Consider the following 15,425-nt stretch of genomic DNA (forward strand, 5'->3'; position numbering starts at 1 on the left):
GAATTTCAGAAATTTCTGAAATTAACTTTCTGCAAAGGTTAAACTCTCACTTACCCAACCGTCTTTGGTTAATTTTAATAAATAGATTTTTCTTGCAAGAAGATTTCATTTTTAGCCACTCAAGTCACTACTAAGTGCTTGTGACTCTCGAATGCGCTCAAGCTAACAGAAGTTGCCATATTGTAATTCTCAACTATAAAATAAAAGAAGGGGGCTAGAAAACTGCAGGTTTGGGTAAGAGGCGATAGAATTAGCAGAAAATTCACATGATGCTATTACCAAGCTACAGATGGAATGTTAAAGAGAATAAGATGCTAGAGGGGGGAAAAAAAAAAATTAAAAAAAAAAAATCAAGAAAAAAGTTTAATCTTCAGCCACATCTTCTGATGGGGCTGTGATCATCACCAGTAAACCTATTTTAATGGAAAAACCACTAAAACCATGCTCCTTTGCTTTTCCAGTTACTTCACTGTTTCAGATCAACCACAGACTACAGAGAGGGATTCTTCACTAAAAGTTCTGAACATCAGCTACGAGAGAAATTCCTTAAAGAGCCATTTAGAGGAACAATATCAGACTGGATTACTTTAAATAAATATTTTTTTTCCTAGTAAAATCTCCAACCTATTTCCCCTTTATTAATTTGCTGGACTGCATACTTACTTCCTAACTACAAGTTCTCTCTGTGTGTTTATAAAACACTTCATTCAGCTTTGTGGATGTTTCTGAAATAGAACTGCTACTCCTTACTAAAAAGAATAAGATAGCATAGGGAAAACACAAAAAAGCTGAAAATTATTTAATTGTTAAGCTGCTTAATCTTCAGAAAAAACAGGTTACGGTTAAGGATTTTCCCTGGGTTATAATCCTATCACTTACTATATTTTGCTGATAATCCCCGATTTGTTCAAAATAGTTAAAAACAAATATAAAGTTATCAGTGTATTTTAATCACAGGCTCGATTAACCAATTTTTAATATATGCCCATCTAAATTTAGGGAGAGGAATATTTTGTTAAGGACAATGACTATGTTTCTGATGATGAAAATGCATGTTACTAAGGAAGAAGAGGGAGTGAAACAACTCTTAATCAAAGTTATCTCAACTTATACCTGTTTAAGCTCTTTTGCTTCTTCCTGGGAGATCTTCTCTTGCTTCTGCAGTTGAACCTGGTCATTGTCCATCCCTTCTCTGCCTCCCACCGGAGAGCCGGGCTGCACCACTCCTCCCAGGAGTCCCGTGGCTGCAAGAGAAATTCCCATGGTCAGACTGCCATCTCCTGTACCAATGGGGAGGACTAGTGCTAATATCAAACCGGTTGACCTTTGCTTTGCTCCATAGCAGTTTGCGAGGGGACAAGCGTGCTCAGAGAAGCCTAACCCAACCTTGCCCGCTAAGCCATGTTCTTCTAGAAAGGATTTGAGCTGTATTTTGTACAACGCCTAACCTGGAGGTGACCAGGCTGCTGAGAGGTGACTTATTATTAAAGGCAACGTTTGGAGAATGGGTTCATTTTGGGCTGTGGGGATTCATCTGAACAGAGAGCAAAGCAGCAGCAACACACTCCCAACCACATAAATGAGGATTCTCCACCTGCTGCTTCTTCTCTCTTTAATCTTTTTAATTAAAGAATTTAGAAGTAATGGATCAGGGACAGAGCCCAAGAGTCAAGTCAGCAAACCCCTGAAACAGAAGGGCAACACTGACGCTAACAGCCACCCCCAGCTAAGCAGCGTGGACGCAATCCCTCGTGTAACATGCCACCTGTCCTTTATTTAAAGCATCAGCTCTTATTGCAGTATCTGATACTACCCAGTAGGGTAGCAGGGACATGCTGCAAGTAAAGGTTGTTATTTCTGATGCAGATGGGTGCTAAACACCCGAGACGCACATCTTGGCTCCTACAGCCTCTTCAAACATCTCCAAAGCTCTCCCACTTAAAGAGGTACCAAGAAGGAAGCTAACGCTACCCCTGCCACCTGTGAGTACATGGCCTGACCCAGCACAGGACAACGACAGCAGCTCTTATGTACATCAGGACAGAAAGCACATCAGATGCCAGAGCTCACCGCCAGGTCGAAGAGCTGGTGCCCAGCTGGCTGGCCAACTGACGGTGTACACCCGACCGCTTTGGATAGCGTTACTTCCCCTTGAAAAGGGAGACAAAAGCTAAACCAAAAGTACCAAACCCTAAATCCCTCTCAAGTAATTACTGCAAACTCATAATCCCTGGAATTATTCAGTTATCAGCCTGAGAGTCGCTGGACTCAGACACCATCAAGATTTAAGACAAGCAAGTCATTCACTGTACTAGTGTTACCCTGTGCAAACGCTCCTTGTATTCGGAGGGGCTAAGAACCGCGCTGCTTATGGTAAATTACTGTCGTGGTCTCCCACAGAGGACAAAGTGGGGAGGGAATGACAGACCTTCCTATGGCAGCAAATAGCCAGGAGAGATTCTTTGTGTTTCTTATCAGCTGAGTGTCACCGTATGCTAATTATTTCATTAAAAACAAGAAATCTATCCATTTCACTCCATTAATCTCGCTGAGGACAAGAACAGGAGGGGGACATGACAAAGGCGCACAAAAAGAATGGGATGAGGAAGGAGATCTGGCATTTCCCAGCAATTTTCTACTCTAAAAAAAGGGAGAGAGTTGAATAGAAAGGCAGAAACATTTAAAAAGCAATTTTGTTTTGTTTGCGTTACACCCAGTTGGACTGTGAGACTCGCTGCCACCACGTGAGTACGAGAAGCTACCAAACCTCTGAACACAGTGCTGGAAACTCATAATAATGAGAACATTTGGTCACAGGGGTAAGCAGGAAAAATTCAGCAGCCTTGAAAGGCATAAAAAAACCCCTGTGAATGCCGGTCTTCAGCTATAGGATTGAGACAGCACTGCCCTAGATTGTTATACTGCAGACGCGCTGTAGGATTTCTCGCGCTTTTTAATCCTGGGTAGCTGTTATCAGCCATTATTGAGGACGTTACTGGCTAGGAAAGTACTGGCTTGATCCAGCACAGAAGAACCTCTGTTATAAAACAAGCCTCACTGCTCTGTCCTGAGCATTTAAACACCCGTGCGGCTTGGTCCAAAAAAATACAGTCAGAAAAGACACGCAAAGCAGCTAAAAATACTTTCAGATAATCTGGCGTGTCTAAAAATCTTCACAAATTCCTCTTCTAGGTGGAATCAAGCCAAAAAACTCTTAAGAAAGATGAGGTTTTTGAATTTACTTATACACATGTGCAATATGCACAACTTTAAGGCAGGACTAGTATAAACAGACAGGATCCAGATGAGACTATGACAGTTGTGGAAATGTTCACGTCTCTGAGCTGCACCACCGAGGGCAAAGAACGCTACGAGCCAGTTCACCGAGACAGATGTACCTCCGCTGCAAGGATATTTCTCCTATAAGTCTCTGAATCAACATTTGCTATCTGGAAATACACACATATATTTTATGTGTGCACAAAGGCAAGCATGCATAACAACGGACTTTTCTCCCCTGCTTTTAGGGGAAAAAAAAAAAAAAAGAGAAAAGTTAAAAATCAGTATTTCCACCATGGAAAAACCACAGAGGTTAAAACACAGTCCGTGACTGCCATCTTGCGACAGAAGACAGACAGCGACAGACTCCAGGGAAGGAACAAACAAGGGTTTTGGTTCAGCCAGAGAAGTCAGGATTTCCATAACCTCCAGTTTTCTTTACTGACATTTCCAAATTAAACAGTCAAAATGCAGGTGGGGGTAGGAGAGCAATATCCTTGACTCACTGACTCAGATGCAAACAGAGCAGAGCAGTGGGAAGTTAAGCACAGTAGGGCTGTATAACCAATTATTTTATGTAACCAGCCTTAAGACCATCAGGAACTGAACACCAATTTGCCGGAATAACTCACTGCTTAAGAAACCAGCAGGTTGTTTTTCCTCTAAGTTGTTGTGCTGACATTTTAGTGCCAGATGCCCAAGACTTACTTCCTTAAAAATTAACAAGCTTTTCCAAGCTATGGCCCTTGACGACTCGTCAACAAGAGGACATTATCCTCCCTGCTGAAGTCCAGTTTTAGCTTGGTGCACAGAAATAGGTTCATCTATTGTTTTACTGTATCATTTTCCTACTCATTTTTAATACACCGGCAATAAATCCATCCACCGATTTGCTCTTTTGTCACTAACAATTAGGGAAAAAAGGATTCAGGCGTGTTAATAGAAATAAGTTCCTAACGGACAAAAATTCACCAGCTCTCCAAATGAATCCAGGGTTGGATTACAAAAACAAAAAAAACCCCAAACCTCCCCGGAATTTTAGAAGAAGTAATAGTAGTAAGGAATGTCATTCTTATTGTTGTGAAAGGGTTTCAGTCTCCACTGTTTTCTTAAAACGATTAGACTATGCGTCCACCTAATCTGAGACCTAAAATCTCCTAAATCCAAACACCTGAACTTCTCAAATAGTAAAATTCTATTTTTTAAGATATGAAAATTAACATGATGTTTATCCCATATGTTATTTAAAAACTTGCTGGACTGAAAGTTTGTTTTAAACTTTCTACAATTAACTGAACAACAGGTTTAATATAAATATTCTTCCAGCCACGAACTTCCAAAGGAAAAACAGCAATGACAGAGGACTCTGAAGCATGCAGTCAGGAGAGAAGAATGGATTTCTAATGACCCTTCCCCACAGAGTGGCACAACAGTGAGTTGGTGACCACCGGAAAAAGAATGACATTGTAGTTAAAACACAGGCCAGTAGCTGAAACTCAAATTAAGCTAATCCTTTCACAAAGTGGTGTGGAGTTAGTGCCAACACCAGCTGAAAGCACAATGTTAAAGAGGGCTTGGCATGTTCCAGCTGTCAGGCTCCTGAGGGACACCCGGCTTCAGCATCTACAGTCACAGGTTTTGCTAATGTAGTCGGTAGAAAGTAAAGCCAACTAGACTAAAACAGGGCCACACGCTTCGGTCATCTCTACCCTCTCCCTCTCGGCAAGAAGGTCTAAAGTCACCTAGCAGTTATTCCTTGCATTTTATGATCAGCATGGTCTCACCGTTGGGTCTGGGGGGAGAGGATTTCCCTTGTAAATATTATACACTATTCTGAGTTTGAAAACCACTTGGAACCTTTTGGTGCTAGTGTTAGTGCTTACAGACGGATTGCTTTGTCTGTCACATACCTGCTTGCCAAATGGAGGTCCCCAAATCTACTTGAGGAGACTTCCTGGCACCAACAAATCCTAGGGCATCTTCTAAAAACTGTATCTTCTTGCTAAACTGCATCTCCAAGATGGGGATTGCTTCTGGCATCTTTGCTGACAAGAGCCGGTAAGAGGTGTCAGGCTTCCCAATAAATCTCTGACGGACACTGATTTCATATGGCGTATGAACTCTGATATCATCTACATCCTTTGATTCAAACCGGTGAATGACCTGAGAATTGCAGTCACTGATTTCCAGGCCAGAAGTGAAGAGCGTGAGTTTTCCTGGCTTGACATTTGAGTCTGTTCTGTGGGTGATAATAACTGGAATTCTAATTATGATTCCTTCCTGGTTCTTTGAATCGGAAACTGTGGCAGTTTCCTTTGGCTTGGTTTCCAATGGTGCTTTCCAGAGCTTGCTGCTAAACGGCCACCAAGAAGGAGATTCGAGCTCAGTCAACAACCTAGCAGAGAAAAGAGAGTGTGAGAAGACTGAAAGCCAGTAGGAGGGTCATGCTACCCCACCAGTTCAAATCAAACTACCACAGACACAAAGATTTCTTAATACTGAATCCACCCCGCTGTTATTTCGCTCCTCAAACCTATTCACAGCTTACGAGGTTCCATCCATTTTAAAAAAAAACATCTTTTCTTCATTTGCTAACACGTTGGAAAGCGGTCCCAGAATCTCACTGTTCTGATGTTTCCTGGTTTCGGCTGTGAGAAATCCAACTTCTAACTGGATTTATTCAGGGCAATTTATACCCACCTGTTCTTCAGCTAACACTGCCTTTTACCTCAGTATTTCCACACCTGGCCATCACCACCACTGCCTTTTTCTACTCCTTTATACCTCAGCCCCATGGTCTGATGCCACCTTTTGCTTTGCCCCCGCTCCCAAATTCCCATTGCCAGTTAAAACACTAAGAGTGCAAGGTTGAGGCTGAAAAGCCCAGCAGAGACTGCCCGCTGGCATCCAGAGTCTACCTCACCGTCAATGCTGGTGTGGCTCCTGAAGGAGACAGACCTCCTTGCTGGCAAACTGGTGCCTTAGCTTAAAGGTAATCGGACTCACTTTATGGAGGAATTAAGCAACTGTTCCCAAGGAAGACCACTGTATAGCCAGAAATAACACAGGGAGTCAAGCCCCTTATTTCTAAGCAAGAAGATGCACGGAAGCAGGCACCTAAGTTTATCAGCTGCAAGCAAGAAAGATGTAACACGCTGTCAGGAAGAATCAATGAATGCAGGACACGATCCTCCTGTTGTATTTTCTATCAGCATAGCCCATTCCCCTTTTCTGGGGTCCTCTCCCAAGAAAGGATCATGATCACAGATCTCTTTGGGTCTAAGCCTCACCAGTACTCTTTCCACCAAAAAAATGGGAATGAGGGGAAAGGTGGTGGTTTTGGTTTCATTTTCCATGTGCTGCGCTGCCTATCTGTTAGCATCCCTCTCCAGGCCTAGACAGGAGTTAGAGGCAGAGCCACAGTCAGCACCTATGATGCTCCGTTTCTCCCACTCTCATCCCCTGCCCGTCACCCAAACCCATCCCGCTAGCAGAGGATCCTGTATTTCAGGATGACTCAGCCCCAGTGGCTGGAAAGAAATTTTGGGGCCAACTACATCTCCCTGCACAGCCAACAGTCGCATCCGAGCCGAAGTGGCTCGTCTCCAGTTGCAGGCAGGCATAGGAAGAGGCAAGTCAACCCTCCGGGACGCATCCACAGCTCAAACAATCCTACCTAGTCCCCACTGGAAAACAGCAGCGAGCTGGCTGGAAGCGTCCCACAAACCAAACCAGCCTGCAGGCCGCCAGTCTGATCAGGATGTTTTAAATGGAGATTTCTCAAGCCCACCTGTCAGTCACTGAGCAGAACAGGAAAACCATCTCTGGAGGCACAAATGGATTCTCAATTAACTAACGGGAGGGAAGAGGTTATGTTTAAACCAAACAAAGAAAAAAAACTCTACGGAAGTTCAACCCAGATCAGAACTGTGTCCCTCCCCACCCCATAAATACCTTAAAGACTATCCAGTGATTAAGCATGTGCCACTGGCACGGTGGTTGTAGTAGATGCTTCTAATGAAGCCAGACCACATGTAATAAACATCTTTAATGAAACACTGCCATCTTACTCGTGCTACAAAATACCATTTACTGACTTCAATCCTAGAGGTGCAAGCCTTATCAGACCAAAATACAAAGTACTACTGCTTCATTGCTATTTTGGAGAGCCAGCTTGATTTAATTTGCTTTTAAGTTTACTCTAGAAAGGTACTGCCTGATAAAATATGCATCACAGTGCTGCTCTCGAGATACTTTTTGTAATGATTTCTTTTCCATGAGAGAATCCAAGCGTGTCTACAGAAGACTTTGCAATTTTAAAATCCTGTTTAATTTGGCTGCAGACAAAGTCTAGTCTGAAAGAGTAAGCTCTAACTGAACACACTTTGTTTACTAGCCATCAAAGTTCTGCACCGGCTTCAAAACAGACCTACTTAAAGAAATTAATCTGCTGGGAAAAGCAGAAAAAGTCATATTGGGAGTCAACCACTGAATTCATGGATAGCGGAGGCAGAATGAATTGTTCCAAGAATCTACTCCCAGCTACAGCATGAACATCAGATATTTATGTAGATAGCATGCAACATGAGTAATGGGTCTGGAGCTCTCCACTGCCCTCTGAAAATGCTATGACACTCCTTAAAAAAAAAAAAAGGGGGGGGGGGGAATAGACCAAAGGAGATGTAACAGGAAGTTCTACAATAACAGAATTTGAAATGGCACAGTATCATAGATTTAGGACTGAATTCTGAAACTATGAGGTTCAACTTAAGTTCAACACAGAGAATGACTGAAAAAGCCCTAGGCTCTGCTAGCACACACCATCTTCCAAATTAAAAGCCATGCTCCAACCTACCTGCTGTAACTAAACAGAAACAAACGACCTGATCTTATTTCTACAGAACGCAAAGCACGTTTTCTGCCCTCTTGTTGAATGAAAGAGTTACAACAAGGTACTTCAGGGCAACAACATCTTACACCTGCGTCTTAACCTATGAAAAGCCATTACATTCCTACCGCAATATGGGTTCATCACATTCACCATGAGAAAAGCATGTGCGGTCGCTTAGTGAAAAGCGACTGCAATGCGACAAGTCTAAACCTCCGCTTACACCGTGGTAACTAATTCTGGATAGCTTTGAGCCTTCACTTTTATCACTTTATCCCTTCACCCGTCTCCTCCCCTCTTTCCCCAGGGACTGACATCCTGGCTGGGCGATGTCTGATTTACAGTCAAGATTTTTCTGCTGCACAGCCTTAACAAAGGCTCCAGCCAACTCCTCTGGCCTTCCACGGAGGAGTCACCCCTCTGTATCAACAAACTGTATGACCGGTCCTTACATACAAATGAAAATTTGCAACCAGAGTACCTTGTCCTCGAATAGTAATATATTAAAAAGGAACCAGTTAATCTGGCTTTCTGTTTATTTTTGGTCTTTGAACATCTGCTAGCACGTCAGACTCAGCACTGCTTATCTGCACGCAGGTCCACTGAAAGCAGCTGTATATACCCAGGCAAACACAAGAACAGAATTAATAATCCAAAAAAGCCCACACATACTGGCAAGATAAAGCTAATCAAAGTTTTAAACATATGAAAGCAGATAAAGAGGCCTGGTTCTTTTTATAAAAGACACCACCATCAAACTGGTGTCGCTCATACAACCTTGAATTAGCAGACACAAAAGTTTGTTACCGAAGTTTCCTTCTGCGCAGAATCTGCTACACATGCAAAGTAGTCCTGCATGATATTACCCATGTAGCTACTTCTCATCAAGTTTCTAAAGAAAGCAAGAGTCAAAGAGCCTTAATAGACATTAGCATATTTTTCTAGGTTAACAGTCTGAATTACCTAATATGTAACAATCAAATGAGCTTCAATCACGGTCTTCCCCATTTTCTACACTGGTTAAGGACATGCAGAAAGATGTCATCAGTTTGAGAGAAGACTTTGGGCGGGAGGGGGGGAAGCAGCTTTATGAGAAAACACACACACACACACAAACTATGCTAGAAAACGAAGTGTCAGAACTCCTCAAAAAGCACAGTGTAATTAAAACAGTTTCGCTAATGGCTTCTGGGCTGCATTTTAGCCTGCGAGCAAGCTGGCCAAACTCTTCATACTGTAGATAAAACGGAATCTCAGTTAACATTTGGTCAATGCCTTCCTTTATTTTTCCATTTTTAAATCAAAGCATCTAGCTCTTCAGATTCATGAGGACAAATAATACCTCCCAGTGCATCTTAACCCAAAACAAAACTCTCTTCCAAAAACAATGAGCAGGTATTTATTTTCCTACTCATTGTTTATTGCTACAGAACTTTAAAAGCTATTGCTGAAGCTTTCAGTTATCTTGGCTTTTCATTAAAGGGTATGGAGAATATCACCAGAATCATTGTGAAATCAACACTTTCTTTTCGACGTGATATCCATCTAAAACCAGATGCTTCTTCCAAAAACAACTAGTTTGAACTTTATTGTGTTTGTTTCTTCATGCAGGCGTCAGAGCTTCCACAAAGACACTCATAGCTATATATCTTCAAACATTACAATGCTACTCTTAACCTTAGTGTCTATTTTGGACTGCTATCGAATCCATCTTGCAGCATACAAAATAGCACAGAATAATTCACTTTGAATGTTAATCATTAAATAGTAACATCATAACATTCTGATTGAGACACCAACCATTTACTATTCACGTTGAGTTCTGCAACAGCTTAAAAGTTAAGCAACATCTCAAAATGTGCTCCAGGTCTCTTATTTCAGTTGTCTAAAGGCAGCACTTGGTGGCTAGTTTTTTTGGAATACACTGGCTTACGTGCCTGATTGAGATTACCAAAAATAGTCTAGTATTGCTTCTTGAGTTCTTGCACCACCACACTCTGCAGACAAAGCTCAGCAGTTCAGTGTTGCTTAACACTGCTCATTTTTTCCTCAAAATGTATTTATTCCACCTAGACCTAAAGGCAGGGAGTATTCCGTGTAAGATTAAAAGCAGTGCAGTTTTATAGCACAAGTAAGGGAGCACTGTTTCTACAGCCATTTCCCTGACTACATCCGCACCACAGACCCAGTCCTCACTGCTGTGTGTAGCTGGGAAGTAAGTTCTTGTGAAGGAAAGGGCAAACAAAGCCCTCAACTACACACCTGGTATGCAAAAAGCAGCCTCCAATTGTGGTTGAAACTCATAAGGCCTTGAAAAGTTATTTAAAAGAGAGAGGACAGGTATATATATACAAACAACTTCAGCAGGTTGGAAAAATGTCACACAGAAGGGAGGACAGAAATACAGAAACATCTTATAACAAGAACTAGATCCACAGAAGACCATCACAGGTTTAAACTTTCAGTGAAAGTCAACAGTTTAGTTTCCTAAAGACCTCTGTGGATCTGCCCTACAAATTTCAGGCATAAACAATACAATCCCACAAACACTGCATAGCTCAGAGGATGCTACAGCACCGTACCTGTCTGCTACATCCATATCCCCTTCGATCTTGTTGAGTCCTCTCATGATGTTATCAAACTGCTCACCCTGGTAATGCAGCACTTTTGCTGTGTCCTCCAGTCGTTTCTGCGATCCAGTCAATAACCCGGTCAGTTCTTTTCCCTTTGTTGACTGCAAAGCTGCTGCTTCTGCTCCTGCACCTTGGCTTGACAGCAACTGCTCCCTCCAGAAGTGCTCAAGGATGTTGAACACCACATTTCTGCTGGGTTGCAGAGAACTGAACCAGTGCTTGGTGTTCTTCTCTAAGATGGTAAGGGAGCTGAAGATTAAATTCGAAGATTCCTTCTTGATCTCACTGATACTAGAAAGATGGAAGTTGACCAAAAGCTCCCCAGTCTTGTCAGCTGTAAATTTGATCGCAACAGGAGTCAGTGAGAGTCTGCCAGAGACCCATTGTTTGCTGGTGTCCAAGTAGTAAGAACAAGGCCAGCTATGGATACGTATGTCTTCGTTCATCAGCTCGCCGTTCAGATCCTCTTCTACAAGAGCAACGCTCTCAAAGCCAGAAGGAGAAACTAGAATAAAAGAGAAAGGAAAAAAAAAAAAGCAAGAATCCTTAGCAACATATCAAAGCTGACGTAAGAACACACTCATAAATAATTAATCTCATCCACAGCTGGCTTCCAGTACTTTCACTGCAACCTTTCAGGTGCGCACCCAAGACAGATTTGGAAATAGCTGTGGATGGGTTACAAAATTTGGCAACCATTTCTAACCATCCAAATATTCCCTTCAGAAAGGCTCACCCTTTCTGAACAGGACTGTCAGTATTATTGCCCACTCCATAACAGCACTGCCTCCCCTTTTTATAATGTTCTCATCATGTTTCAGCACATGATTTACAACAGCACAAACTTCAAATGACTATTGCATTAATGCCCTGGATATTTAATATCTGCTGTGCTCTAAGTGTTTTGGGCAGGGGAGGTGCTTTATAATTAGATTAGTCTGTATGTTCACATGCATATGTTCATATTTTTGGGTGGAGGGGAACCTGCCAAAAACAGAATCATGAAAAACTTTTAATAACTTTAACATACCCCTTTTTACTGAAAAGTGATCATGTGAAAAGTTTTCCATTCCCCACCCATCATCAGAAGCAACTTCCCACAGACCAACAGGTACAGAAGAAAATTCAGAATCTACCAAAATGCAAGCTCGTAAATATATATCTACAGCAATCACAATGAATAACCGGTCCTTCCCCTCTGAGCTATCAACATCCAGGTATGTTACAAACACACCTAGAATGTCTATCCATCATATTCAACAGTGCAGCTGGAACCAAAACCACCACCGACCAGAACTCACAATCATTAGAGAGCAGAAACACCCGGCCACAATCAGATAAACGCTCTTCAGAAATCGTCACTATCTCAGAGCATCGCTCTTGGCCTCAGGAGAGACTTGCAAAAATACCTACCTTATAAAACTCAAGCGGATACCAGAACTTCTGGTAGAACAACACAGCCAAAAAAAAAACCCCAAATCCGTAGTATTTCTTCTGTGAAATATTCGTTGTTGCTCAGCTACTATCAAAGATATTTGGAAATAGGAGTTTGGGAATAACTGAAAACCACTTAGCCGCGCTGCTGGGAAACCCTGACTGACCCAAGTGGAAGTTAAGATGAAAAAGATGCCACAGTGGCATTGGAAGAGGTGCTGCTGGCCTGGAGCAATTCCACGCACATGATAGCGGAGCAAGCAGCAGCAGAACCAGCAGAGGCTTAAAAGAGCCAGCAGAACTGACTCTGTTCACTCAGCGTGAAGGGACACAACGTTCAGGGCAATGGTGATTTCATTGCACCCCTGTGACAGGCCACGTTTTCCTGGGAGCCCGGGATGCTATTTGATGACATAACATTAATACTGTAAAACTTGCTCACCGGTATCTGGGATCCCAGCATGAAAACAAAGAAATGTCACATGCCTGAGGCCTGGCTTGCTTACATCAAATTTGGAACGGTAAATTAAATGAAACATATCTGGAGTGGCATCTCTCCACACTTCCAAAGAGGCTTCTTGTGCCCAAGGGTCAGACTGTTTCCTGTAACATCTCCTTCAAACGCTACAGTTTTCAGCATGAACACTGGAGACCAATTACGTTCCACAACTAAGTTCTTTGTGAACACCCATTATGTAATGGTGTTTTAATTACTCACATATTCATTATCTTCTCAAAGCCTTTGATGTATCATAGCACAATTTACAGATTAGTACCATAATATTATCTCAAGCTGTTCTGCTGTTCCTATGTCGCAATAAATGAAAAGAGCTCCACCACAAAATCCCCAGTTAGGTTTACACTGACACTAATTACACCTTTTTACTTCAGTACGATCTGTTCCCCTTAAGGAAATGTCTATAATCCTAATGCAAATGAAAAAGCTAATAGTCCTTTTTCAGGTAGCACTGCTGTGAGTTCCAATAGCACACACCAGAGATCTCCAAGTGCCTTCAGACTGCTGCATCATTAACATCCCTTAAATAGAGCGCTCTAACTCTGCGTCCAGTTCCAACGACTTCTTTTATTAAATATATTCAAAACTTCAGTATTAGCGAGATAAGGACTACTCATGGTATGTCATGTTCCACAAAAATCTTTACTTTGATTTTCATACCTTATTTCCATGGCATTATGAGTTTCAGTGATACAAATGGGGAAAAAATAAGCCACAACTTTACAAAGCAGCTGGAGTTTAAAGTGAAAATTCTCAATCTGTTTAGTCGTAATAAAACTGCAATCCAGTGAGAAGTCATCTCTCTCTGCAGTTTACTATGGGCCAAAGAGAGGGGGAAAAAAAGCCCACAGAAACCCGACTTAAATGAGTAGGTATAGCCCACAAAACAACGACAAGTTCTAGGAAATATGATTTTTAACAATTTTATCAATCATTTGCTACATAAATTCATAATTTGGAGAAAGAGCTAAAGCTCTGGCCTCATTTCCTCCATCTAGAAAAGGAAGGCGATTCCTCTAATGCAGCGAGGTTGGATCAGACAGATCTGATAGAGGTTTTTTTCAGACTGACTGGGCTTTGTGAGTAGCCAATGGTTCTAATTTGTATTTAAAAGTTATTTTCTTTCTGTCACACAGAAGAAAAACAAAGTTATTGACAAAGAAACAGCGGGAAGAAAAATACTTTTTAACCATCAGTCAAATGTGACTGCAAAGGAACAAACAGCAGCAGTGGGATTCCCGAGCAGGCTTTTACAGGATACTTTAAGTGGAAAATGTTTCTAATATGGATACACAATTATGTGCTAATAACGGTATACTTTCTGCTACCATAACTGACAACTATGTCAGTTTAAACAACAGGGTAAGTCACGTTAGTGTTGCAATTGATGGCCGTTGAAACTAAATCATGTTATAGCTTTATTAATCAAGATTTACAAATTACAAATCCAGATCAGCTTTAACTGTTTGAAACTGCCTAGGTTTGAACTAAATACGATAGTAAACAGACAATAAACAAAAATAAACATCTTTTATTACACCCTCAAACTCCTCATACCCTAAACATATTACAAAGGCAAATCAAATTTACTGAAAGAGCTCCTGTCAGACCCAGAAAAAAATTAAAAAAAAAAAATCCATCAGCAGCCTCCCCGTCTATCAAAAGTGCGTCACATTCAGGAACACAACAGATCTCAGCTCATACAAAGCAGCTGACGTCCCCTTCCCCTACCCTGTGCAAGTCTTTTTCAGAAACTGGTATAAGTAGCAACCTCATCAATATCAGCACACGGCTCACAACAACCTGTTGCCCTGAGATGGTATTTTATGACTAATATATATAAATAACGATTAAACCAAGACACCGAAAGATTATACATCTTGCAGAAGATCACAAGGGAAACCTGGAAGCAAACACAGGTTTCCCAATGCTCACTGCCGGGACAGGCACCGCAGAACATAACGTCATCTGAAAAACAACCCCTAGACCTTGCTAACAGCAACAGCCACCTTCCGTCAGGCACAGCCGTACTAGGGAGGCAAGGAGAAATTGTAAACAAGCAAATGACTCTTAAACTTCTGTAAAATCTCACCCTACAGCCCTTTTTCACACGCTAAGAGTTCCACAAACTCTCTCCGACCACCACCAGCTCCCCATCAAGACAGCGTTTTCTCTCAAGCCTGCTCTCTACCGTTAAGGTTGTGAAAATATGATGTCTGATGCAGTCTCACAACTGTGCCATAAAAAAAGATCTTCCTAAACCGTATCTCAAGCTCCTTACCTCTATCTGTAGACGCAGAACTCTCAGGCAGCCCTTTGGGGGCTGCTGCCTTTACAGAACTGTCCATCCGTAGTATTTCCTTCTCTTCAAAGTCTAAAAGAGCAGGTAAAAAAAACTGAAGCTAAAGCAAAAATCCTACTATGCCTGTTACCACAAGGGAAAATATATAAAGAATAGAGAACGTATATTTAACCCTGGATCTAAGAGTAAAACAAGTCCCCTCGGCCCAGGAGAAGAAACGAAGCAGTCACTTGACCTGTGTGTGTATATATATGTGTACATGCCTTGGGTCATATGACTTTTGACTCACCTGAGAGCTTAAAGGCTTTGCCTGACAGTCAGCTCCTTTCTGTGCCTGAGGCCAGAATTTCCAAGCAAAAACCTCTTTGGTAA

At 41.9% G+C, this 15,425-nt stretch overlaps 1 protein-coding gene across 4 annotated transcripts in view; it reads right to left on the reverse strand.

Annotated features, from left to right (window-relative positions):
- SNAP47 (synaptosome associated protein 47) overlaps positions 1–15,425 on the reverse strand; it is a 33,636-nt gene that overhangs the window by 14,354 nt on the left and 3,857 nt on the right. For 2 of the 4 annotated variants that reach the window (XM_076332081.1, XM_076332082.1), the window contains exons 2-5: positions 15,033–15,125; positions 10,750–11,305; positions 5,190–5,674; positions 1,114–1,244 (exon numbers count right to left, since the gene is read on the reverse strand). In XM_076332081.1, coding sequence (XP_076188196.1) covers positions 1,114–1,244; positions 5,190–5,674; positions 10,750–11,305; positions 15,033–15,099 — 1,239 coding nt within the window. In that variant the 5' untranslated portion in view covers positions 15,100–15,125. The remainder of the gene's footprint in view (positions 1–1,113; positions 1,245–5,189; positions 5,675–10,749; positions 11,306–15,032; positions 15,126–15,425) is intronic. The other 2 variants (XM_076332083.1, XM_076332080.1) reach the window with 1 other exon arrangement.

This window comes from Aptenodytes patagonicus, chromosome 2 (assembly GCF_965638725.1).
Source record: "Aptenodytes patagonicus chromosome 2, bAptPat1.pri.cur, whole genome shotgun sequence".
NCBI lineage: Eukaryota > Metazoa > Chordata > Aves > Sphenisciformes > Spheniscidae > Aptenodytes > Aptenodytes patagonicus.